We start from the raw sequence: 26,500 nt of genomic DNA, 5'->3' as shown, positions 1-26,500 counted from the left end.
TGATTTCCTCTCTCGATCTGCACACAGTTATCTCCGGCCAGTGTGAACTTGTAAATATATTAAATCCTCACACTTAAGTTAAGGCGGCTTCATACGTGTCACTATGCGACTGAAATTGCAAGTCGGTAAAGTTTGCGATTGAATAACGGTGTCTAGCTACTTACTTAATGCTGATCCAAACACGGTCATGCTTATGGGAGAAATCAACATTAAGACAACGAGAGAAATGGAGCATGGTATAGCCTATATGACGCTGGGCCAGCTTCTTGCATCGCAGCAGAGAAAATGTTGTGTAGGTAGACAAGAAAGAGTACCATGGCTACCAGTACCACTGTTTTCATATTGTGTCAGGAAGCAGTTCCATTTGATTATACTCTTCTACTTTGAGTTTGCTTGCTTCCATGAAATAGATAAAATAAAATAAGATAAACTAAAAACTCAAAATATCTATAGAGAAAAACAAAGTGGCTACTCGTTTCTAGCTGCCCACGAACACCCCGTAACTATTGAGTCAGGGTTATGTCGTTCACTCGGTTACACTAAAATTTATTATTCATGACTTTGACTTAACTAATTATTAAATTTTCAGGACGAATATATTATTGTTAGGCTTGGTTTGAAACCTTCAGTTATATTTAGAATAATTTGGGAAAACTTTAGGATTTTGTTAAGATTAGTATAAGAGATCAAGAAAATATCAGTTCAGTTCTCAGGATGTTTTGTCTCACTGATAGAGCATAATATTATTCGTTCAAGAATCACAGATGAATCACGAACATAGTCCTAGAATCCCAAATAACTTCAGTCAGACTTCCATTAAAAGTCATAAAATACAATCAACATGTTTAAGAATGTGATCCTGATTAAAGAAGCCACTCTAGCAAGCTGCCACCCCAACAACTTTCTTTATCAATTACTCATTTTGAACAATAGCCATCGATGAACTTTTACTACTGATGTTCATTATCAAATTGGCACTGTAGTAATCAGAAAAATACGTAATTCTACACTGCAAACAATTAAACACTCGCAGTTGACGTGTTCTGAGCCACTGGAGTGAAAAAAAAATTACATAATAGGTTTAAACGACAGATAAGTTCCTTCGCCGCAGCATTTGAGGAACAGCGCCATCCAAGAGTACTTACTGTCCACGAAGAGCTGGAAAGACTTGGACACCTCCTCGCCGTCCACGTTGGCCGAACAAGTGTAGTTGCCGCGATCCCTCCTCAGAATATTATCAAATATGAGATCAACTCCATTATGAGCTTCTGCTTCCTCGACGTGGATCCTGAAATAGGTGACAGGGCAGAACTGTGTCATTAGAGGTGCGAGGCAGAGAAGAGGTGAGCAGATCGGCCTATACGATAGATTCTTCTTTACGTATTCTTTTGATTATTCTGCCTCGAGTGTTTTGCTACCGTATACACGTTAACCGGTGGAAATGATTTCGAAAGTATCATAATATGGAAATTTAATGACTGGGTCTATTATTATTATTATTATTATTATTATTATTATTATTATTATTATTATTATTATTATTACTTTTATCACTTAAGCGATCTGTGGTGAAAGGGGAGAAGCGATAACTACTTCTCTTAATGTATTCAAATCTCCCCGGTATCGAATTCGGATACGTTTATTCAAGGTAGTGGTATGCACGACCTTATAATCACATAGAAGTTCGCATAGACCTGCCTTTGCTTTTGCCAAATTGAGCTTCATGAACAATCCAAATAGGTAGAAAAGAATAAATAAATAAATAAATAAGAATACAAATAAATTAATGAATAAATAATAATGATAATAAAAAGAAAAATCTTTATTAATATTACAGTTTAAATGTTACTTAGCAGCGGAGCAGTAATGTCTGAAAGTATGTGAATTAATTCCTTTGATCCTTCATCCAAAGGAGATGCACCAGTTTTGTGAAGCGACGGGTCACTGGATCACTCATCCCACGGACGAGAACACTGCTCCTGCCGCTGCTACTGGCGGACTGACATATTTCAATCCCGGTATTTATTATACTTCATAAAGGCCGCTGTATTTCAAGGAGCAAGGATGATGCCATCGATCGTTCATCGTACAGCACCTCATGTAGTCTCCCCCTCTCTTACAAAGACTGACGCAATAGAATCACTCCGTCATTCCCTCACTGTGATAATCTACTCAAAGAATAAATAAATCTCACTCTGAAAAATCCATTCCACTCGAAGATAAATAAACAAATAAAATATCATGATTTTTAAAGAGTGATGAGTTGTCCTTTTTTTTCTAGTTAGAGCAATTAATTAATCTATAATAAACTATATAAAGACCTGTATCACAAATTATAATTAATGAATCAATCTGAGTAATTTATCTTTATAGTAACAACGTAAATGAATGAACAAAAAATGCTGCAATAATAATCTATCTGAACAATGTAGAGATAAAAATAATTCAGGCAATTGTACAGACAAATTCACTTCTCCGAACAATGAACGTCGATGTAGAATAATTGCGCAATAATCAATAAGACAAACCAAATCTATATGAACAATGAAACTCGGACAAATTATTGATATATGCAATAATCGCTGGGCATATATGTATATATACCTTCCAGATTAATGAAAGTAGATAATAATTAGTGCAAATTTACTTTTATGAACAAAGCAAGTAAGTTGAAATAATAACATCAAAAATATGATAATCGTTGGGGGCAAGAAACTATAACTCGGGAGCAAGACACAGGGACAGCAAACGTGGGTCAACCAACACACGGGACGGAGCAGCAGAGCCACCGCCCATAACACTCAGTCACGCCACACACCGCCACTCACTCATGCCCGTGCGAGCCACCACCACCAGCAGGCGAGGCCACAGGCAAGCATCAGCAACAACAAGCACAGGCAAGCGGGCGACACGGGCCGAGAGCGAGCGACGATTAAAAAAAAAAAAAAAGAAATCACACAAAAAACAATAAAATAAAATAAAATGAAAAAAAATAGATAAATGAATAGAATGTAAATAAACAGATAAATAATGGTAGCAATAGTAACAATAAAATAGATAAAATCAAAATAAAGTGAAATAAGATGAAAAACCAAAATAAGCAAAATAGATAAATAAATTAGAAAGACAAAATAAACAGACAAAATAAATCAACAAATAAAATAAATATATGGATGAAGAAACAAATGAACTGATAAACAAATAAATGTCAATAGAAGAGTGATTAATAATGATGATGAAAATAACATTAATAGTGGTAGCTGTATTAATAATAATAATAATAATAATAATAATAATAATAATAATAATAATAATAATAATAATAATAATAATGATAATAATAATAATATTTTTATTATTATTATTATTATTATTATTATTATTATTATTAGTAGTAGTAGTAGTAGTAGTAGTAGTAGTAGTAGTAGTAGTAATGATATTATCATCATTACTATTATTACTATCATTATTATAATCATCAATATTAATAATGGTACAGAAAATGGTTCATTGCGTAAATATATCAAACATGTATTGAGAACAACAAAAATCATGATAATAATTCAAGACGAACTGGTTAGTAAATATATCAATCAGTAAAATTAATGATGAAATGAATTTTTCGAGGGGTTGAGAAACGACACTTGCAGGAGGCAAACTAAAGTAAGGTTCGTTTCGTTCATTCCTTTAGTGTAGGTAACTAGTAGACAGTTAGTAAAATACGAGTACACAACTATTGGAGCCATCTGGCAGTGACTTGCGAGTTAATTAATTCTGGTGCACAAACTAAATCTACGGTGTAAGTTAACACAGATAATGAAGAGCAGGAAGAAAAAGGGTGAACATTCATATACGTGAGTAAAATGTAAAATGAATTCCAAATGGATACTGGTGTTACAGAGAGCACGACAGGAAAGATGCAATGCGGGGAAGGAGGAGGAAAGATAGATGGAATGAGGTCAAGGGTGAGAAAAGCACGGCAAGATAGACAAGTAACATCACGCGAACGTAAGATAAAGTAATAAATAATTGATAAATGATATAAATAAAAAACATGGAAAGCTGATGACAGAGAAATATAGAAATTGAAATACAGATCAAGAATCGCGTGTGTGTGTGTGTGTGTGTTCTTATGTATTTGCCTACTTGTTCATATCGAATTGCATTTCTACAACGTGAAGTCAAGCTCGTAATGTCTAATTTTTTAAATTAATTTGTCATATTTATCTTAAGAGAATGCTTCTTACACACACAACTTTGTCAGTAGTCAATGAATGAATGAATATGTGTGTGTGTGTGTGTGTGTGTGTGTGTGTGATTCACTGTTTGATCTGCTGCAGTCTCTGACGAGACAGCCAGACGTTACCCTACGGAACGAGCTCAGAGCTCATTATTTCCGATCTTCGGATAGGCCTGAGACCAGGCACACAACACACACCGGGACAACAAGGTCACAACTCCTCGATTTACATCCCGTACCTACTCACTGCTATGTGAACAGGGGCTACACGTGAAAGGAGACACACCCAAATATATCCACCCAGCCGGGGAATCGAACCCCGGTCCTCTGGCTTGTGAAGCCAGCGCTCTAACCACTGAGCTACCAGGCCGTGTGTGTGTGTGTGTGTGTGTGTGTGTGTGTGTGTGTGTGTTTTGCATCTTCCGGTAATTACCATTCGATTAATCTATGCAAATTGCGTGAAGAAAAAATGGCTTTAATCGTACAGAAGCCACAGAATCACCGCCCCGTGCAAATTTGGGCCTCAAGATGGCGGCTTTTCTTTACGCGAGTGATAATTAAAAGGAAACAGAGCGCGAGATTATGGCAAAAGATTACGTCAGCGGTACAATAATATCTCATTGTAGTGTAAGAAAGAAAGATAAGATTTTAATCGGTGTAAATGAACTTTGATCTTTCTTCTTTTGAGGGGGAAAATTTTATTCCATCACAAACAGACAAACAGAAAGAGACAGAAAGACAGACTGAGAGGCAGATGAAATTCACAACCACGAAAAAAAAAGAAAGAAAATGGGAGGAAGAAAAAGAAAAAAAAAAAAAAATAGTAAGGCGAAAGCAACTAAAGAAAAAAAATATATAGTAAAAAAGAAACGGTATGAAAGGGGAGATGCAGTTAGAGAGAGAGAGAGAGAGAGAGAGAGAGAGAGAGAGAGAGAGAGAGAGAGAGAGAGAGAGAGAGAGAGAGAGAGAGAGAGAGAGAGAGAGAGAGAGAGAGAGAAGAAGAAGACAAAAAAGGTAGGTAGAAGAAGAAAAGAAGAAGAAGAGAAGAAGAAGAAGAAGAAGAAGAAGAAGAAGAAGAAGAAGAAGAAGAAGAAGAAGAAGAAGAAGAAGAAGAAGAAGAAGAAGAAGAAGAAGAAGAAGAAGAAGAAGAAGAAGAAGAAGAAGAAGAAGAAGAAGAAGAAGAAGAAGAAGAAGAAGAAGAAGAAGAAGAAGAAGAAGAAGAAGAAGAAGAAGAAGAAGAAGAAGAAGAAGAAGAAGAAGAAGAAGAAGAAGAAGAAGAAGAAGAGAGAGAGAGAGAGAGAGAGAGAGAGAGAGAGAGAGAGAGAGAGAGAGAGAGAGAGAGAGAGAGAGAGAGATAAGAAGGGGCGAGAATATTAAGAGAAGGTAGAGAAGGTCAAGAGGAAGAAAAAAAAAGATGAATGGAAGTATGAAAGGAAGGAAGGAAAGAAAATAAAACTATAAACAATAAACATGATTTTCTTGCGTTTTAACGATTTCGTTATAATTTTCCTAAGCACAGTCTGTATTTAGTAAGATGTTATAGTTAATTGACACTACCGGGTAAAAAAATATTACCACTGGCTATCATCATTTTCCTTTCAATTCCTATTCATTATCATCTTCCCGTAAGTGAAAATATCGATAGAACTTATACCAGCCAATCCACCGTTTACCTCACTCACTCCCTAGATCATCTTACGTCTGCCAACACTAGACGGCCAAAATAAAACTATCATACATGCACACAAAAGTATCGCAAGTACATACATCCATACAGAATATTGTACATTCAGCCTCTTACTACATCCAAAAACGGTGAAATAAATGGAAAGGAGGGAAGGAAAGTGAACAGGCAAACATGCAGATATAACCAGGATGATGTTTTTGCCCTTTATTACACCAGAAAAATTTACGGGACTGAAGCCTTCTGAAGATTTCCTTTCAGAGGATTCTTGTATTGATAATTCAAAGAGAACGAATGTAATAGTCACCCTAATGTAATAGTCACTCAGAATTGGTATTGTGAGGAAGTCTACGAAACAATTGTATAAACATAGGAGGTGGAGGAGGAGGAGGAAAGAAAAAGTGAAAATGTGAAAAGGAAATGGCATGGAATGAATACAGGAATGAATGAGTGAATGAAGGAAAGGAGGCACAGACGAGAGGGAGAAAGGGAGGAAGGATTTTTCACACACCCACCCACCCACCGACACACACACACACACACACACACACACACACACACACACACACACACACACACACACACACACACACACACACACACACACTTCAGTCAGTTTCTTGAAATGATTGCCATTAAGTAATAATATCACGGGAAGGTGGCAAAACGCTGTCCATGAGTCAATGTATTTACTCGTACTGGCGAAACGTGACGTGACGTGACAACTGAACATCTCTAGATAACAAAAAATATACCTACACCATAACCTTTTTAGAATTTATATTATCTTGTTGATATTAAAAGTCAAGCATTGCAAATGACACTTCTTATACATGCAATATCAATTGCTAAAATTTTTATCACGTAATGAGATTACTTGCTCCTGAGTAATCTACAAATCTTCTGATATGAAAATCATTAAATGCCCACGAATGTTAACCCATTGCTAGCACATATCAAATAATAAATATCTTAATAGGCACTCACTAGCGTATTCATTTCATTATGCATTATCTAACGCTGCTCTGCTAGCACGCTACTACTGTTGCTGTTGCTGCTATTTAGTGCCAGCCACTAGACATGAACTACCTTTATGACTACAGAAGCTGTCACGCCCTCCACTAACACAATGCGTTCCTAGCACACAAAAACGGAAGTCTGTTCACTTTCACTTGGGGGTATTAGCTTCCTTTTCCCAATTTGATAGACCTGATTGATGACTTATGATAATGAGTTGGATTGATTGATATATGGAAGAGGGATGTGCCTTACAAGTGCCATGAACAGACTGCCATTGATTGGTGACTGTTGTGCGATGGGTGCATCTGACTAGTCGCTGAGTGGAAAAGGGAGGAGCGTACCCGTCGCATTAAAGTGAACAGACTGTGAAAACAATTGACAGGCAGCTACGCGTGACTGGGAACTAACTACAACTACGAGTTTCACTGACTAGAAGAATTATTAAAAAAAAAACGAAACAAAAAAAATACTAAAGTGCTAATAACACAATAGTGATAAAAAAAAAAAAAGTTAATGCCAGGCTGTGACCAATGCGGCAAGATTTTTTGTTCTTTTTGCTTGGCGGGGCGGACACACACAACATCGCCACAGACTTTACGATGCACATAAGCCATTAAAAAAGTAACTTTCGCCATGATCATTCCTTATACATACTATAGTCTCATGTGTTTCTTTAGTAGCGTTGTTGTTATTGTTGTTCTTAAGCAGCTTTCATGGCCGGGGCTCAAAGACCAACAGTAAATGGAGCACAGGAAGGCACATTAACGTGACACAGACATGAAGGCTGAAGGTGGAAACAGCCACAAGATTTCGAGACAGAGACAATGTGTTTTCTTAAGATCTATTCTGTGTAAGTGAATAAGACAAAGCCACTTTGCTAAGTATTAGGTGCTTGTGTTTAGAGGCCGAATAACAACAAAGCCAACGGGAACTATTAAGTGTTAATTAACATGGATAAATAAAGGTTTAATAATCGAATCACTTTCCACTTCAGCTTTACGGGCGGCAATAGTATAAAGCAAAACTGCGCTTTTCCTCTAAAATGCTTGAAAACAAAAACTTTATAACTGACCATTTATAAATCATCTGTAATATTCTCATCACCATCGCAAGCCGCAATTTGCGTTAGAGCGAATATGTACATGCTGAGGCAGAAAATAAAAATGTACATAACTAGCATCCTTATTCTCTTCATCTATGGAGGTATCATTAGTGCTACTTAATGAAAGAAAACGTAGGAGCGCGGTAAAGCTGAAGGGTACACTGCGCCATCTCTATACCTGATGCTCCCGCGCCACCCACCTTGGAAGATCGCTATAGGTCAAGCTGTAGAGGAGAAAGAATAAGAGAAGTTTCGCCCAAAGTCAATCCACAGAGGTATTACATTCACTAATTGAGAAATTAACCGCATGCACGTCCGATTCTCAGGATATTCAAAGACTGGAACAAGGAGTCTATAAGTAAGTACTTCCATATCAAAAAGACATGTAGCATAAAAAAAAAATCATCAAAGCTTATGAAATATTGAATACAAAGAACAAAGACAATATACACGGATTCGGACGTACATTTCAGCAAATTCTCTAAAATCTTAATAATCTAGTAGTGGATTTTCATACTCTAAGTCATGGAAAAACAATATTATTTGCTGCTGGAAAAAAAAGGGATAAAAAATCATATTAGGACAAAGAACTGGACACCTGCTGCCACGGAGAGATGAGGACACAGAGGACTGAGATGAGACATTGTTAGTAAGACGACGTGCGACCAATGTTTGGTGTGCTGGTGTGGTGAATGATGATGGTGCTGTTTACAATAAAACATTGGTAGGAATCAATAGTGAATACTGGTGCTGGTGGCGGTGATGGTAGTGGCGGTGATAGCGACTTAGGTGGCTGTGGAGACCAAATAAATTAGTAAAAATAAATAGATATACAGAAATTCTAGTAGGTGAGAACAGTGTTGGTAGCGGTGAAGCTTGTGGGAAAGGTGATGGTGGTGATAGTGGTGCTTATCAGTACTTGTAACAGGAATGATGGTTGTGACGGTAGAAGGAGAAAAAAATAATCGCAATCTTTATTTCCATATTCTATATCATATCGCTCCAGAGCCGCCTGCCTCTACAATCTAGCTACTCCTTTTCCAAATTAAAGGATCTTACACCTGCTTTTCCCTGGAATAAACTGTGTTTTTTGTATCATATATCAATGTCTGCAGAGAGAGCATAGCGGAGGTGATTGTCTCTGATATGGGAGGCATACATTCCACATTCTCAGAAATCTTGGTTCAATTCAGCTTGATGTCTTGTTCAGTATAGAAAGGTAGCAAACAAACAGAATAGAATGTTTTTTTATGTTTTTTTTTTGTCATATTAACTATCTTTATTCTCTTGCTCTCCTGCAGTGAAATGTCTCTTGCTTGATTCTATTATAATTTCCATGATTCTGAATATCCTAATTACATGGTTCTCTCACTTCCGTATCCTCGCTGCAAAAGACTCTATAGTATACTGTCACTATTCTGCTTTTCTCATTGATGTCAAAATGATCAAGTAGGTCATTTTTTCTCTCTTTTTGTTACTAAATCTTTCTTCTTCTTTTTTTTTTTTTTGTCATTCCTATGATATGAACTATTTCAGGATAGGAGTATCGAGACTTTTCTGGATCTAAATAATCTCCATTCAGAACTTTCTCCTCTGCTAACTTATTCACCTGTTTTTCTTTGAAGGGGACAAAAATAGCAGGCTTTTTCCCTATTTTTTGCACCCTTGATCACACTTCATGCATAAAGAGGTTGGGAATAGTGGTGACTTGTGACGGTAGGGATGGTGGTGGTACATTTATGATGTCGTGGCAGCTTAGATGAAAGGAATGGCGGCAAAATAACGGATATGATGGTAATGGTAGTGATCACAGTAAAAGATGATATAAGTGAAGGTAGTGGTGGTTAAGGTTGTGACATCTGTGGTGAGGTGGCAGGAAATGTGATCATACAACTTAAAATGGTGACAATGGTGATAACAGTGGTGCTTGTGACAGTGATAGTGAGTGATGTATTAAAAGTTGCTGGAAACTGTGTTTTTCTGTGATTGGTGTAGTTTCAGCACTGGTCAACACAAGCTATATATAACAAATCTCTCTCTCTCTCTCTCTCTCTCTCTCTCTCTCTCTCTCTCTCTCTCTCTCTCTCTCTCTCTCTCTCTCTCTCTCTTAATCAAACTCCATACATTTATTTATCAAGAGTAGTAAGTAAGCATATATCTAAACCACTTCTAACCCTTCTTAAACATCCACCACTTAAATACTTCATCCCTCTTATCTTCTTCCTCCTCTAATCCATAGCCTAGACAACCCGACGTGACCTGACCTGCCCTTGTAGTCGGTGATCTGGTTTCCTTCAGGTCCAGTCCACAGGATACGCTGCACGTTATTGCCTTTGCTGGAGCACGACACGAAGAGACTGGCCCCTTCGAAGACTGATTGTTGCTGGACCGTGGGCATGATCAGCAGACTGTCATCAGCTGTGGGATAAACACTTAAGGTCAGGTTCAGTCACAGGCGTTTTTTGAGGGAATCATTGTCGTCCAGGAGGTGAAGTCAAAGTCGAAGTGAAGAGTTGAGGGCAAAGTTGAAGTCTGGAGCGAAGGTTATAATCGAAGTTAGAAGTTGAGGTAATTGTAAATGTCTGGATTTGAGGATATAAATTTGAAGCCAGGAAATGAACTCTTACTGGAAGTCAATAGTTGAGGGCAAAATTGAGTTCGGAGCGAAAAATGTAGTGGAAGTCGAGTTAAGGTCATAACTGATGAGTGGAGTTGAGGTCTTCGTCAAAGTTAGGAGTTGGTCACAATCGAGGTCACAGATTATCAAGTAGTTAAAGTCATCATAGAAGTCACAAATCGCTCAAGAAATAGGATCATACTGGAAATCACATATCCTAGAAGTGACGATCACAATTGAGGTCACAACTCGTCCAGGATGAAGTCAAGATAGAAGTCACTGGTCGTCCAGTAGTTGAGGTCACAGTTAAAGTTACATACAGTGGTTCAGAAGAAAATAAGTCACTCTAAAGGCTGAGGGAAAACATTTTCGATACATTCATACGTCTTACCATATAACTTTAAGTTGCTATTTGTAGTAAATATCTTTGAATTTTATGTGTGCACAAAAATACTGCTTCTTGTTTTCCAATGCAAATTTATGAATTTATAATATAATTTCCCAAGTCTCTAATCATTTTTTATGTCTACATTTCTATTTGTAGGTATTTTTCACATGTTTGTTATATTCATATCTTCTTTCCCTCAAAAGCCTCGTTTTCCAGAAAAAAAAAAAACCGGCATTTTAATCTCTCTTTTTATGTTAAAACGTTTGCAATTCTACGGTTATTGATAAAGGTTTCAAGTGTTTCAAATGTTTTAAATGTTTCTCAGGAATAAAATGGAAACGTTCACGGTTACACTGTACATACTTCGAAATTACAAGTTGTTCATAGGAAGAAACAATCGTTCAATGATTTGAAGCGATGTGTTCATGATGGTATACTTCAGCAAAGTCACATATCTTTCAGACGAGGGGAAAAATGCGTGGTTCAGGTCAAAGGTTATGTTCCATGTTGAGTGTAAGCAAAAGGTCACAAGAGGTCAGAGTTATTCAGGGAGTCATCCATGAAGGGGTCTAATGTCGCTGAGTCACGGGAAAAGGTCAGAACGGCAGGCAGTGTGAGAGATGTCACAAATTAATGATTTCTGAAAGTGAATATAGGATAAGTAAAGGCAGACGCGACACAAACTAGAAAAAATACAATCAACATTTTTTGCATTACTATTTAACATTATGAATTAAGCATAAATTTCGTAGGGGTTTAAGAATAGATCCATTATAATAGTTATGTTTAAGTATTCATGATTAAAAGTTTTACATTAGATATCAATATCACGGATGCTACGGGTAAAAATAAACGTTACAAAATCTAAAAATAAAGAAAGAATAAGATAATACACTGTTACGTATACAAGATAAGATACAGTGGGATTAAAACAGTAGCCAAATATGTTACTATGGGAGCAGCACAAGGTACGGAAAACGAAACTTGTGTTTTATTCTTACAATCTTGCCTGTTTCTGTTGTAGAATGAAAAGGAATCTGAGGAGAGAAGAATGAAAACAGTTAGAAATTAATGCTGAAAAAAGAAAAGACGTGATATATAAAGACACAGTAGTAGTAGTAGTAGTAGTAGTAGTAGTAGTAGTAGTAGTAGTAGTAGTAGTAGTAGTAGTAGTAGTAGTAGTAGTAGTAGTAGTAGTAGTAGTAGTAGTAGTAGTAGTAGTAGTAGTAGTAGTAGTAACAATAATAATAATGATGATAAAAATAATAATAATAATAATAATAATAATAATAATAATAAAAATAATAATAATAATGATAATAATAATGATAATAATAATAATAATAATAATAATAATAATAATAATAATAATAATAATAATAATAATAATAATAATAACAATAATGCTAATAATAATGCTAATAATAATAATAATAATAATAATAATAATAATAATAATAATAATAATAATATCCAATAGTAATAATAATGTTAAACAATTTCTAAACACATTAATAAATGAATAAAACATACAAACAAACAAGCAAACACATGAGCAAACAAATGAATGAATAAAAAAATATATATAACCTAAAAAAAAAGGTCAGGGATAAGAATCAAACAAGAAGAAGGAGGAGGAAGAGGAGGAGGAAGAGGAGGAGGAGGAGGAGGAGTAGAAAAGTACTGAGCGGAAACAGTCACTCTATAGTCCCTATGAATGAAATCCTTCCCTTCCCCTCACCACCCCTCACCCCTCACATGGATCCTCTCCTTTCTTCCCCTCTCAACCTTCCCCTCCCTCCCTTCCTCCATGACTCAAACCTCAACAGTGGAATCCAACCCCCCTCCTCTTCTCTCCTTTACAATAAACCAAATGGATCGTGTGTTTGTTTGTTTGTTTGTTTGATCTGCTGCAGTCTCTGACGAGACAGCCAGACGTTATTCTACGGAACGAGCTCCGAGCTCATTATTTCCGATCTTCGGATAGGCCTGAGACCAGGCACACACCACACACCGGGACAACAAGGTCACAACTCCTCGATTTACATCCCGTACCTACTCACTGCTAGGAGACACACCCAAATATCTCCACCCGGCCGGGGAATCGAACCCCGATCCTCTGGCTTGTGAAGGGAGCTCTAACCACTGAGCTACCCGGCGTGTGTGTGTGTGTGTGTGTGTGTGTGTGTGTGTGTGTGTGTGTGTGTGTGTGTGTGTGTGTGTGTGTGTGTGTGCGGGTAAGAGGTTTAAGGTGTGTCGTTGATCCCATAATATGAAATTTCTCGAATGCTTGTAAGTAAAGAAGATTGTGAAAGGAGAAAGTAATATGTGTTGTCTATGTGTCTTAGGATATATCTTATGACGCGTTTTTTTTTTTTTTTTTATGACACACTCTATGTCTCTATGCTTTTTGTTGTCTCTATCTCTCCTTTCTCTTCGCTACTTTTCTTCATGCTTTTTTTTCGGTCATGCCTTTCATTTCCGTTCTTGGCTATTCATTTCCTTCCCTTCTCTCAACGTTCCTTCTTCTTCTTCCTCTTGCCTCCTCCCCCAAAGCTGCATTTCACTTCGCCGCCTCGCGCAGAAACATTTTATCTTTGAAAACTCTTTGGTTCACCCTTTCCGACGGCAGATAGGATGCCGTCTCACAAACTCGGGCCTCCCCTCTCCCAACTCATACCCCTCTCCCACTCTCTCTCTCTCTCTCTCTCTCTCTCTCTCTCTCTCTCTCTCTCTCTCTCTCTCTCTCTCTCTCTCTCTCTCTCTCTCTCTCTCTCTCTCTCTCTCTCTCTCTGCAACATCATCATGCTCCTTCATCTCTTCCTCGTCCTGCTCTCATACTATCACCATTCCTCAGCCTCTCCCTAATTAATATGCCTCACGTTCGGAGCTAAGCAGGATTTACTAATTAACACCTGTCAGATGGAGGAGACATTTTGGGGAGGTGCACGCGCAGAGGGAGAGAAACAAGTGGAGGAACGCTTCCCTTTCTCTCCTCTGTCCTCCATCGCTCCTCGCCCGGCACGCCCCCAGCCACGGGTCATGCTCCGAGGGTTGTATGTAGGATGTCTCGATTGTCTAAGCAGGACGTCGTCATTACCAGCACCAGATGTCTAAACGAGAGGGAAAGGCCGCCGGGTTGAAGCGAGGCCAGACTCACTGACCTACTTGTACTTACTACCTTGTTTTCAGTGCTTCAAGTGTGTTGCGACGGGAAATATATAGCCAGTCCATTCTCTTTTGTCCTTTACTCGCAAGGTTTGAGAATACGTAAACAAGAAAAAAAAAACTTTAATAACGTTTTCTTCTTTGTTTTCACGATTCCTAAGTTTTATCCAGTGCAAAGAACGCATCAGTGAATGTGTTTATACGTTTTCTGCTTCTTTCTAAAAGTAAAAATCGCTGAGAGGTCGAGGAGAGAATTGGTTAAGAAATAAATACCACTTGTGTATAATGTTTTCACTATTCCAAGTAACAACGCCAAGAAAGCATCAAGAAATGCTACTGCGCTCGCCTTGTTCCTCTGTATAAGACGGAGACGTCATGTGAGGGAGGAAAAATGTCAAAGGTTAAGGAACAAAAGAACTCCAGTAATGTCACTATGGAAGAAAGTTAAGGACAATAGGGTGGAAAAAATTACCTACTTGTTGGGATGTCATGAAACGCGCGTTTGGAGAGATTGAAGTCATATTTCTCCCTGTCTCTTCTTTCACTCTCTAACTCAGCCGTTTCCTTTGTCCGTTTCCTTTTAGCTGTTCGATCCCATTCTGTGTCAACACGTCAGACTTTTCATTTACGTCTTTCAGCCTCAACCCTTCCCCTCCCCTTGGTTCATGTCACCTGTGCTCCGTGTCACACCTTTCCCATGATTTACTCGGGCCTTCGCCACCTTCTAAGCCACTTATTTCATGACATTCTCACATTTTCTCTCCTTTTACCAAAACTGAAACCTTTAATATCCTTCCAGTCCTTTTCGTGTCCATTTTCTGCCTTTTCTCGAGTTTCTTTTTCCCTATTTTCGACAATCCAAAACGTATTTTCGAGTGTCTGGCTTTCGCTGTCCCACCTTTGCTCTCCTTCCATCTTCTCCCCTTCAGTAGACCCACTAAGAGGTAAGGCGAAGAGAAGAGAGGAAAGAAGAAGAGGAGAAAGGAAAAAAAAAGAGGACGTTTATGCCTCACAACGGAGGTTTCAGTCCTGAGAAGAGAGGAAGAAGATGTGATGTCGGTGAGGAAGAGGCGTGGAGGAGAAAGGGAGGCTGGGTAAGGGTAAGGAAAGAAAAGATAAGTGTGTTTGTCCAAGTTTTTCTTTATTCACACTACTAACATTTTCTTTTTCTCTTCCAACATTTTTTTCTTTTTAATATTTTTTTCTCTTTGTATGTTCAGTTTTTTTTCTTTCTTTTATCTTTATTGTTTTTACACTCAATTAACTTTTCTCCTTTCTTTTACCTTGTCCTTTATTTATCTATTTTTCTTTCTTTGTATGTTAGGGAATACCTCTCTCTCTCTCTCTCTCTCTCTCTCTCTCTCTCTCTCTCTCTCTCTCTCTCTGGGTGGCTCAATCGTTGGGATGAATTGGATAATCAAGAAGAAGGTCAGGTTTGTTGTGAATGAAAGGCCTCATGTGTATGTCTGTCTGTCTTCGTCTCTCTCTCTCTCTCTCTCTCTCTCTCTCTCTCTCTCTCTCTCTCTCTCTCTCATACAAGCAAATTTCGATGTAGACGGAGACGAGAAAGAGGACGAAGAGGAGGAGCAGGAAAGAAATCCATGCAAAGTACAACAGTCTGTGTGTGTGTGTGTGTGTGTGTGTGTGTGTGTGTGTGTGTGAATCACATCCCTGCTCAATATGATAATTTCCCATCCTTCATTCTTTCATTCCCTTTTCCTTCACCAAAACAATATTTCTTCCTTTCTTTGCCCTTCCTCCTCCTCTACCTCACTTTTTCCTCCTTTCTTTTTTTTCTCTCCATCCTTTCCAATACTTCTAAAGAAAATAAATGAGAAAAAGAAAATTTTCTCCCTCACTAATCCTAACTTCGTAAATGATTTCTCGTTTAGTCTACATTTTTCCCCTCGTACTTCTTCTTTCCTCCTCGTGCTCCTCTTTCTCCTCCTTTTTCGTACATTAAAACAGCATCAGTCTCATCAAAACTTTGCCCAACTTACTCTCAGCACTAAGACAAGTTGGAGGAGGGAGGAGGTCACAGATAAGCAGCCAACAGGAGAAGAAGGAAGGAGAGGAAGAAGAAGAGGAGGTAAGCTTGCAGATGACAGGTTAAGAGAAGGAAGGCAAGAAGAGCAGTGACTGGAGGAAGATGCGAGTGTCAAGCAAGGAGACGAGGTGGTGTAGTGTACTGGTGTGAAAAGCTTGCAGGCCTGGAGGAAGATAAAGGGCGGAGGTAAGGACGGAGGAGGGAGACATGGAGGAGAGATATGGAGGCATGGGAAGGAGGATGGATGGGAGACTAGGTAAGGAGGGAAGGGAAGGACGGAAAGGGAAGGAGAGAGAAAGACAGATGAGAAAGATAGAGAGAGATAAGAAGAAGCGTTCGATACTTCTCATCTGATTTTGTACGTCAGGTATATGATGGGAGACATGGAATACTCTCTCTCTCTCTCTCTCTCTCTCTCTCTCTCTCTCTCTCTCTCTCTCTCTCGATCAATCTATCTATCAGGCCTGAAATTCACTATTTTCGAATTTACATTAAAAGTATATATTTCAGGATGATTAAAATGACTAATGGAAGAGAGACGTCGAGTGGGATGATAGAATGGAGAAGGGTGAGGGGTGATGAGGGGGAGAGAGAGAGAGAGAGAGAGAGAGAGAGAGAGAGAGAGAGAGAGAGAGAGAGAGAGAGAGAGAGAGAGAGAGAGAGAGAGAGAGAGAGAGAGAGAGATTTGATATGGAAAAGGGATGAGATAACGGAGATGAAAGATGGGGGCGGGGCAACATCTTCACACTAACCTATTCATCATCATTCAATTCCTACACACACACACACACACACACACACACACACACACACAGAGAGAGAGAGAGAGAGAGAGAGAGAGAGAGAGAGAGAGAGAGAGAGAGAGAGAGAGAGAGAGAGAGAGAGAGAGAGAGAGAGAGAGAGAGAGAGAGAGAGAGAGAGAGAGAGAGAGAGAGAGAGAGAGAGAGAGAGAGGTCAACAACTGAAGTAAATTACAGGAGTCACAACGAGCAGCGGAGGAAAAGATAATTATCAACCCCATTAATTCTGCACAAAATGAGAGAAAAAAAAAAAAATACAGTTAAGTCAAGTTTTGGTATCAAGTTAGTGGTAGTACCTGGAAATACTCTCACACACACACACACACACACACACACACACACACACACACACACACACACACACACACACACACACACACACACACACACACACACACACACACACACACACACACGAAATTAGACATGAGAACAGCAAAATATCCAAAAAAATCGAGGGAAAAAATGAATACCAGAGAGAGAGAGAGAGAGAGAGAGAGAGAGAGAGAGAGAGAGAGAGAGAGAGAGAGAGAAAGAGAGAAAGGAGAAATGAGATCAGACAAAAATACATGAGGGAGAGAACTCTTTAATCTCTTCAGCCATCCCTTCCTCCTCGTCCTCCTCCTCCTCCTCTCGTTACCCTCCTCTTCTTCCCCATACAATGTCTCTTGATTAATGAATTCAACTCTTACGTAATCACCGCCGTTTCCAGGCCTGCGTCGGAGGCCCTAAATTAATCCTACCGCTGATATTTACGTCATGTAGGAGTGAAAATGTAGAGAAAGAAACCCGTCTTTGATCAACGAGAAGGAATGAGAGAGAGAGAGAGAGAGAGAGAGAGAGAGAGAGAGAGAGAGAGAGAGAGAGAGAGAGAGAGAGAGAGAGAGAGAGAGAGAGAGAGAGAGAGAGAGAGAGAGAGAGAGAGAGAGTCATAAGAAAGGAAGAAAAACAGTCTTTGATCAGCGAAAAGGAACATTAGCAAGAGTACATGGGGAAAGAAGAAGAAGTAGAGGTCAGAGGGAGATGAACGTGGAGGTGGAAGAAGAGGAAGAGAAGAATAAAAAAAAAAAACAGCAAGGCAAACAAGAGTACACTAGGGAAAAGAGAGGGGAGGAAAGAAAGTAATATGAACAGAAAATGTGGAGAAAAGGAAGAAGCGAAAACAGAACTATAGAGAGGAGAAAGACGCAGAAAGGAAAGAGAGAGATAAAAAAGAAAGAGGACAGAGGCAAGAGGAAAGAGACAAGAGGCGGATAGATGAACAGAGATAGATAGAAAGATAAACAGACGGCTGGATAATTGCATCAGTAACATATGCACACGTGAACTCTTAAAACTACATTGTTTTTAAACCAACCTAATTCTTAATCAAAATATCCTTGATCTTATACAAAAATCGAAAACAAACACTAGAGAAGGGGAAAGAGAATGGAGAGAAGGAGGAGGAGGAAAAGGAAGACGATGGGAGAGTGGAAAGGCACGTAAAGAAAGAAGATGAGGAGGAGGAGGAGGAGAAAGAGGATAGGGTGGAGAAGGAGAAGCACGTAAAGGAAGAGATGATGAACGGAACGAGGCAAGTGTCCGCTTTCTGGCGTCGTCGTCGTACGTTTGGCAAGCAAGTGTGTTTACCTGGCGACGCCCTGAAAGGCTGGAGGAGGCTCGAGCCGCAGCGATTTTTTATTCTCTTTTTTCCACGTATGTCTCTCCTCTTTTGTCCTCTTCTTTACGTGGGCGTGAGTGTTTAGGTGTCCTTCACTTTTTTGCTTATGTACAATGTTAGTTTAGGTTTTTAATGCACCAGAGTAATCTTTAAGTGAAGAATGGATGTTTTTCTTTCGTTATCTTCTTTTTTTCATCTTTTGTTTTCTTTTTTACTTATTTGCGAGTGTTTAAGTGTTTGTTACTTCCTGGTTATGTGTGATGTCAATTCTGCCTTTCAACTTTCTGTAGTAATCTCGTTGGATGAAATATGGATGTCTTCTTTCGTCGTCTGTCTTCTATTGAGGTTTGGAGTCATTCTGTTCCTTACTTTATTATTCTTTACTTGTCTTTTTAATTGTTTGTGGTCTTTTCAGTCTTTTTAAAACTTTTTTCTTTTTCTTTCCTCCTCTGGCCTTTATGTATGCTTTACTTTTCCTTATCTTTTTTCTCCTCAATTTTTTTTTCAAGTTACGTTTTATTTTTTTTGTGTATTTTTTTTTATCGTTTCTGTTTTTTCTTCCATCATTCATCTCTCCCGATCCTCTTCTCGTGTTTCTCATCTTTTTTCTTTTGTTTACTGTCTCCTTGTAACAACTTTCACTTATTCATTGTTTGTTTTTACATTCTTCTTTATTTCTCTCTCCTCATGCTCTTCCTCCAACTTATGTTTATCGCCATCCTCCTGCATTCAATTCTATCCACCACTATATGCTGTTACCCTATCTCCATTTCTATTTCCTTCTCTTACTGCTGCTCTTCCTTCTCTCCCTCTCTTGCTTTCAACTCCACCCACCAGTATCTCCCTCCTCCTTACCCTTCTCGGCTGCCTGAACCAGTGCCAAGGCTGCCTCACTCTCCCTTCTCCAGCCTCCCTCGGTAATGGGAAGCTCCGGTGCCGCACCAACTCGACTCATAATGCCTTCATGGTGATAAATTTGACCTTAAGGCTAAGTAGTTCGGGGACGAAAGGGTTTCCAGCACCAGATAAGTCAAGGATTACAGCGATAAACGACGATATATACGTGGTAACGCCTTGGGTATATAGGAGCGCGATGCATTCATCCTGCCGTAACAAACAGCCAAGGCAAAGCGGGTTCGAGTGTTACATACCGCCCTGAGTGTAAGGAGTGATGCGTGGGGGGATACGGCGCCGCGGGTTCAAGGTTCAAGGGCGAGGTTGGAAATGTGGTTTGATATGGGAGGTCGAAGGTGAGGTTGACTATGTAGGTTGAGAATACGATGAGGGCGAGCTTGAGTACGTGAGATGAGAACATGGGAGGTTGAGGGCAAGGCATTTCCGGGCTGATCACTAAACTCTTTGTGGCGAAGGAAACAGAAGATTCATTCAATTTTTTTTCTCTCCTCCGACTTCCACACAAAGGAAGGACGGGGGGGGGGAGACACTAGAGGAAGGGACAGGGATGAGAGAGAGAGAGAGAGAGAGAGAGAGAGAGAGAGAGAGAGAGAGAGAGAGAGAGAGAGAGAGAGAGAGAGAGAGAGAGAGAGAGAGAGAGAGAGAGAGAGAGAGAGAGAATGCTTTTTAAACAACCTCTCTCTATTTTACACATTTTTCCCACAAGTTACACACATAAAAAAAAAGAAAAAACAAACGACACAGAGGGGAAGGAAAAATACAAAGAAAAAGAAATGAAAAAAGAGTTGCTACAGAGAGCCTGTCTGTGCCAAACACTTTGTTATCATCTCAGGCTTTCCTAACACAAATCCTTCCCATTTTTCTTTTTTCCTATCATTTTTTCGCCCTCTCAATCTTCCCCTTCTTTCCCCTATCAGTCTCCCTTGTTCCTCGATAACCTCAAAACCCACGAAAAAAAGTGTGAGAGAGAGAGAGAGAGAGAGAGAGAGAGAGAGAGAGAGAGAGAGAGAGAGAGAGAGAGAGAGAGAGACGGGGAGGTGAGTTACGAAACACGTTCATAAAAGGTTGATTCACACCTGTATACAATGGCTCATTAGCTCACCTGGTCCCGCTTCCCTCTCTGCCTTTCACTTCACGTTCTCGCTGTCGGTGTATCTCTCGGTAAATCTTTCGCTCTTGGTAAACATAAACACTAAGCCACGAGATAGGCTTTAGTTTTTCCTTTACTCTTTTTTGTTGAGTTTTCTTTCCTTTTTCATTTCTGGTTTTGTAAATTTCCTGCTTCGTCCTTTTGCGAGGCTACGAGAAATTTATAAAGGACACGAAGGAAGGAAAATACAGCATAATAATCTTTCTCTACCAATATTCCTTGCTAGCCTTCTCTCTCTTTTCACATTTTATTCCTCTTTTCCCTCTCTTTCTTCTTTCGTCGCCTCCAGAAGCTTCTCTCTCTCTCTCTCTCTCTCTCTCTCTCTCTCTCTCTCTCTCTCTCTCTCTCTCTCTCTCTCTCTCTCTCTCTCTCTCTCTCTCTCTCTCTCTCTCTCTCTCTCTCTCTCTCTCTCTCTGTCCTGCGTCTATCCATCTTTTCTATACTATTATTTACAGAGCAGTGAAGAGAGGAATGGTTAAGGGAAAAGGAGGAGGAGGAGGAGGAGGAGGAGGAGGAGGAGGAGGAGGAGGAGGAGGAGGAGGAGGAGGAGGAGGAGAAGAAGAAGAAGAAGAAGAAGAAGAAGAAGAAGAAGAAGAAGAAGAAGAAGAAGAAGAAGAAGAAGAAGAAGAAGAAGAAGAAGAAGAAGAAGAAGAAGAAGAAGAAGAAGAAGAAGAAGAAGAAGAAGAAGAAGAAGAAGAAGAAGAAGAAGAAGAAGAAGAAGAAGAAGAAGAAGAAGAAGAAGAAGAAGAAGAAGAAGAAGAAGAAGAAGAAGAAGAAGAAGAAGAAGAAGAAGAAGAAGAAGAAGAAGAAGAAGAAGAAGAAGAAGAAGAAGAAGAAGAAGAAGAAGAAGAAGAAGAAGAAGAAGAAGAAGAAGAAGAAGAAGAAGAAGAAGAAGAAGAAGAAGAAGAAGAAGAAGAAAAATTAAGAAGGAATGGTGTAAATCAGGGAGGAAGAGAAGGAAGATGGGAATGGAAGGAAAAGAAAAAGAAAGGAAGAGAGATGAGAAGGAAACATGAAGGAAGAGAGAGGGAAATGAGGAAGGGAAAAGGAAAATTAATAGATGAAGGGAATGAGAAGAGAAAGAATGGAACTGAAGGGGAAGAAAATAAATTGATGAACAAAAGAATGAAGGAATGAAGGAATGAAAAAAAAGAGTAAATGAATAGTTAACGAGGATGAGGAGAGAAAATTGAGGAAGAAAGGTATGGAACGTAAGAAGTGAAAGAAGAAAGAAGAAAAGAGAGCAAGAAGAAATAAAATGTAGGGAAGAATGACAATGGAAGGACCGTAAGGAAGGGAGAGGTTAGGAAGGAGAGGGAAAATGAAACAAGGAAGAAGGGAAAGGATGGAGAAGGAGGAGGAAGGGAGGAAGGAAGGAAGAAGCAGAGGAAATAGTGTCAATACCTCAAGGGATTCATAATAAATAAGGCAAAATATTCCCTCCCTTAAATTTTTCCCTCACAAAGTATTTTCAAAAACTTTCCCGATATTTTCCCAGAGCGAGATAGAAAATTAAATGCAGGGAACGTCCAGACTTTTCCTACATATTTACTAAGCTGGAGGTGAAAAGTGCTCGCCTTGTTTTTTAAGTATTTGACAGGAACATTAAAAATTCTTGTATGAAACTGCCGAAAGTATTTGTTTAATTGCTTAGGAAATAAAATAATAGTTTGTCGTGTACATTTAACACACACACACACACACACACACACACACACACACACACACACACACACACACACACACACACACACACACACACACACACAGCCTTCCCCTCACCCTTTCTTCCTATTGAGGCATGGAGTCTAAGGGGAAAAGTTGAGTCACACTAAAAAAACAACAAAGTCCATTTAGATTATGCATAAATCATAACACTTCTTTCTGTTCATTTGGTTCGTGTGTCTAGCCTGACAGTCTCTCTCTCTCTCTCTCTCTCTCTCTCTCTCTCTCTCTCTCTCTCTCTTGTCATCGTTATTTTTTTTTTTTTTTTTACATATAAGCTAAGCCCATCCGTGTTACTTTTGTGCTCCTTTATGTGCTCTGTTATGTTCTTTCTGTCTGTTTGTCCGTATGTCCCTCCCTTCCCCCATCATCCCAAACGTTCTTACTTTTCTCGTCCTCTTCTTCTTTTCTTTCCCTCCTCTCCGCCACATAACAGCTTCCGGAGAAAAATCCAATACGCATTCCTACCGTGTTCCTCATTCTCTTCTTTCCACTCCTCATTCTGTTTCTGCTTCTCGTCCATGTTCCTCCAAAGTCACCCTTTCTTTCTTCTTTTGTTTTCATCCTCGCTTTTCATCTTGTTATTTCGTCTTTTTTCTCATTTTCTTCTTGTTTTATTACGTATTGTTTGCAACCTTTATTTTTATTTTTTGGTTTTGTATGGTTTCTATTGTTCGTGGCTTTCATCGATTTGAATATATCTTTTTATTACGCCCACTCTCCTTGCCATGTTCCTTTTCTCATGTTTGGTATCTCTTGTCTAATTATTTCCTCTCTTCATACGTTTTCTGTTATTTTTCTATTATTCTCTAATGTTCTATCTCATATCCCCTTCCCTTGCTATGTTTTCTCCCTCCTATTTCAGTTTTATTGCTTTAAGTTTTCATTGGACTTTTTCTTATTTTTTATTTCTTCAAAGTTATTTTCCCCTTGTCATTTTCCTTTTCATATTGTATCCAGCTCTTAATGTCAAGTTCTTTTCCTTTTTTATACGTAACCACTCAAACATCTCGTCAGTGTCCTCTCTCTTATCTATCTCTTACTCATGTTTTCTTTTTACTTCTGTTTGTAGTTTTGTAGTTTTCTCGTTTTTATCTGGATTTTCGTTCGATCCTACCTTTCATTCTTTATTCTCTCCCTTTCCTTCCTTGCATTTTTCGGAAAGAGAGAGAGAGAGAGAGAGAGAGAGAGAGAGAGGGAGAAACATTGAAATTAAGGTATAAGAATTTAAAACAAGAAAACTACAAAGACCAGTTTCATATATCCAAGACAACTGCTGAACACTCCCCAAAAACTTAATTATCTACAATCACCATCTATAAACCTATCCAACCTCTTTTCAAACCACTAAATGTCTGTTTTCGTCTCTTCACAATGCGATGCTAAAAATTCTCATGCTGTCTCTTCTTCCCAACACTAAAAAAATCTCACATCCATTAACCTCACAAGCCTTCTATGGGTATACATATTGATGAAGGGGAGAGAGAGAGAGAGAGAGAGAGAGAGAGAGAGAGAGAGAGAGAGAGAGAGAGAGAGAGAGAGAGAGAGAGAGAGAGAGAGAGAGAGAGAGAGAGAGAGAATGTGTGTTTTAACTTTGTGCTTACTTGCTTGTCTATCTTCTTTGTACTTTGTTTGCTTGTTTGTTTAAGAGAGAGAGAGAGAGAGAGAGAGAGAGAGAGAGAGAGAGAGAGAGAGAGAGAGAGAGAGAGAGAGAGAGAGAGAGAGAGAGAGAGAGAGAGAGAGAGAGAGAGAGAGAGAGAGAGAGAGAGAGAGAGTATTTACAAAGTCTTCGCATCAATAAATCGATTTTCCTTAAACCTGAAAAATCTTACGAGTAGAAAAATCCTTCCCCTTTAGTTTGTTTTCTCAGAGTTCTCCTTTTACACCCTCCCTTTCCCTTCTTCCCTATTCCCTTACAGTCTTCCTTAATGCTCCCTTACCTCCCTTAACTACGTCTCCCTTAACAACCTTTCCTTTCATTCTTCCTTTCTTCCATCCCTTTCACTTTTTCCTTTACTCCGTTTGGTTATAAGCTTCTTTCCATTAACCTCCCTTAATTTTCCCCTTTATCCTGTTCTTTAATCCTTCTTTTAATCTTCTTTGGTCCATTTATTTCTTTATGTTACTGTTGTGATATTCTTTCTAAATCTTCTATTACATCATTTGCTTCTCTTTTGATTATTTCCCTTTTTCTCCATTTATCACTCCTCTAGCGTCCTTTCATTTCACTCTCTTTTATTTTCCATTTGCTTATTTCTAACCGATTTTTTGGTGTTTTCTCTAATGCGTCTGTAATCTTTCCTCCCTGTATAGTTTCCCTACATTTCTACTTTTAGTCTTTAGTTTGCCCCCTTTGCTATAATATAATACAATTGTCTCCATTTTCTAATTACCTACTCTCGTTAGTCTCCTATTTTCTTCCTTTTATTTCTCTTTTAACTCTCTCTCTCTCTCTCTCTCTCTCTCTCTCTCTCTCTCTCTCTCTCTCTCTCTCTCTCTCTCTCTCTCTCTCTCTCTCCATTAATCATCCCTTCTATTTATTCACGTTTATCATAGCAATTATTTTTTTCCCCTTGTTAATTCCCTATTCTACTCATAATACCTTCCTCAGTTTCCACAACCTTTCTCTTAATTTTCCCTATTTCTCTTACATCACTCCTTTATCTCCCTCCCTTTACTCTCTTTAACCTTAATTTCTTCTCTTTGCTAATTTAATACTCTTCTCTCACTGTCTTCTCTAATTTCACCAACCTTTCCTTATTTTCCCCTAACTCTCTCCCTTTTACCTTCCATTTGTCATTTTGTTTAGTTCTTTCCCTTTTCTCTCCGAACAAAACCAATTTCTTCCTTTTATTCATCTATTATCGAACCTATTACCTATTAATCTTATTCTTCTATTTATATATTCCTTAGATCATTCCTCTGATTCCCTCTTAATTTTCTCTTGATACCTTTAATCTCCTCCCTTTTGGTAATCCCATGTTCTTTTCTAAGTATCTTTCGTTATTCTACAAATCTTTCTATACCTCTTCTTTTATATCTCCCTTAAATCACTCCATAGTTTCCTCCTTTTACTTTCTTAAACAACCTTAATTTCTTCACTTTGCAAAATCATTATTGCTTCCTTAGTCTCCTCTCTAATGCCACCAAAGTTTCCTCACCCTTCACTTTATATCTCCCTTGGATCATTCCCCTAGTTTCCTCCCTTAACAGCCTCAGTTTCCTCCCTTTGGTAATCCCTTGTCTTTCCCTCAGTACCTTCCGTAATTCCCCCAAAGGTCTACTGGTATCTGTTCTAAGTAATCTGCTCATGTATTCCATCTATTCCCCCTCGCTGCTCCACCCTTCCTCACCTCCCCTCACGCCTTAAATCCTCCCTACACGACCCTAGAGGACTCCTGATAAACTTTCCCAGAGCAATAAATATAATTAAAAGGGCAGGAAGCGAGCTGGGGAGTGGATGAGAGAAATTTTCAGGAATAATGTAACGTTTTGTGAAGTTTCTGTTTTTATTTTCCTAATTGTTTTTTTGTTACGTTTTCTTTCGTATATTTTATTTTACTTCTCTTTTTCTTATTCTTTCTGTTTCTTTTTCCCCTTTTCATGAAGGTCTCCATATTCTCTACTTGCCTTCTTCGTCTTGCTTTCTTAATCCTTCCTACGCATCAAGTTTATTTTGTTCAGTTTTTTCTGTTTGTGCTCTTTCTCAAACTTTTTTTCTATTTCTTTCGTTATTTTCCTATTCCTTAAATTTTCCCTTTTCTGTTAATTTTTCCTTTTTTTTCTCTTTCTTTAATAACTTGTCTCTTGGTGGTCTCTATTTTTTTCGCCTCATTTTCCTCTTACTTTTTTTTCTACAACTCAATTTTATTCCTTCAGTTTTTTTTTTTTTCTCGCTTATCTTCTCCTTTCTGCTTGATAATCTACTCAGCCTTGCCACTACCCGTATTTTTCCGAACTCTACTTAGTTTAATATTCTTATTG

General features: G+C 38.7%; 1 protein-coding gene across 7 annotated transcripts in view; it reads right to left on the bottom strand.

Annotated features, from left to right (window-relative positions):
• Positions 1-26,500, bottom strand: part of LOC123508638 (neural cell adhesion molecule 1-like) — a 333,273-nt gene that overhangs the window by 47,887 nt on the left and 258,886 nt on the right. For 3 of the 7 annotated variants that reach the window (XM_045262480.1, XM_045262477.1, XM_045262479.1), the window contains 3 exons: positions 10,311-10,464; positions 8,247-8,270; positions 1,146-1,288 (listed from right to left, as the gene is read on the bottom strand). In XM_045262480.1, coding sequence (XP_045118415.1) covers positions 1,146-1,288; positions 8,247-8,270; positions 10,311-10,464 — 321 coding nt within the window. Of the gene's footprint in view, positions 1-1,145; positions 1,289-8,246; positions 8,271-10,310; positions 10,465-12,052; positions 12,089-26,500 lie in introns of all 7 variants that reach the window. The other 4 variants (XM_045262475.1, XM_045262478.1, XM_045262476.1 and 1 more) reach the window with 3 other exon arrangements.

The sequence above is a fragment of the Portunus trituberculatus genome, chromosome 25 (assembly GCF_017591435.1).
Source record: "Portunus trituberculatus isolate SZX2019 chromosome 25, ASM1759143v1, whole genome shotgun sequence".
Taxonomy (NCBI): domain Eukaryota; kingdom Metazoa; phylum Arthropoda; class Malacostraca; order Decapoda; family Portunidae; genus Portunus; species Portunus trituberculatus.
This window is presented reverse-complemented; position numbering and strand designations above follow the sequence as displayed.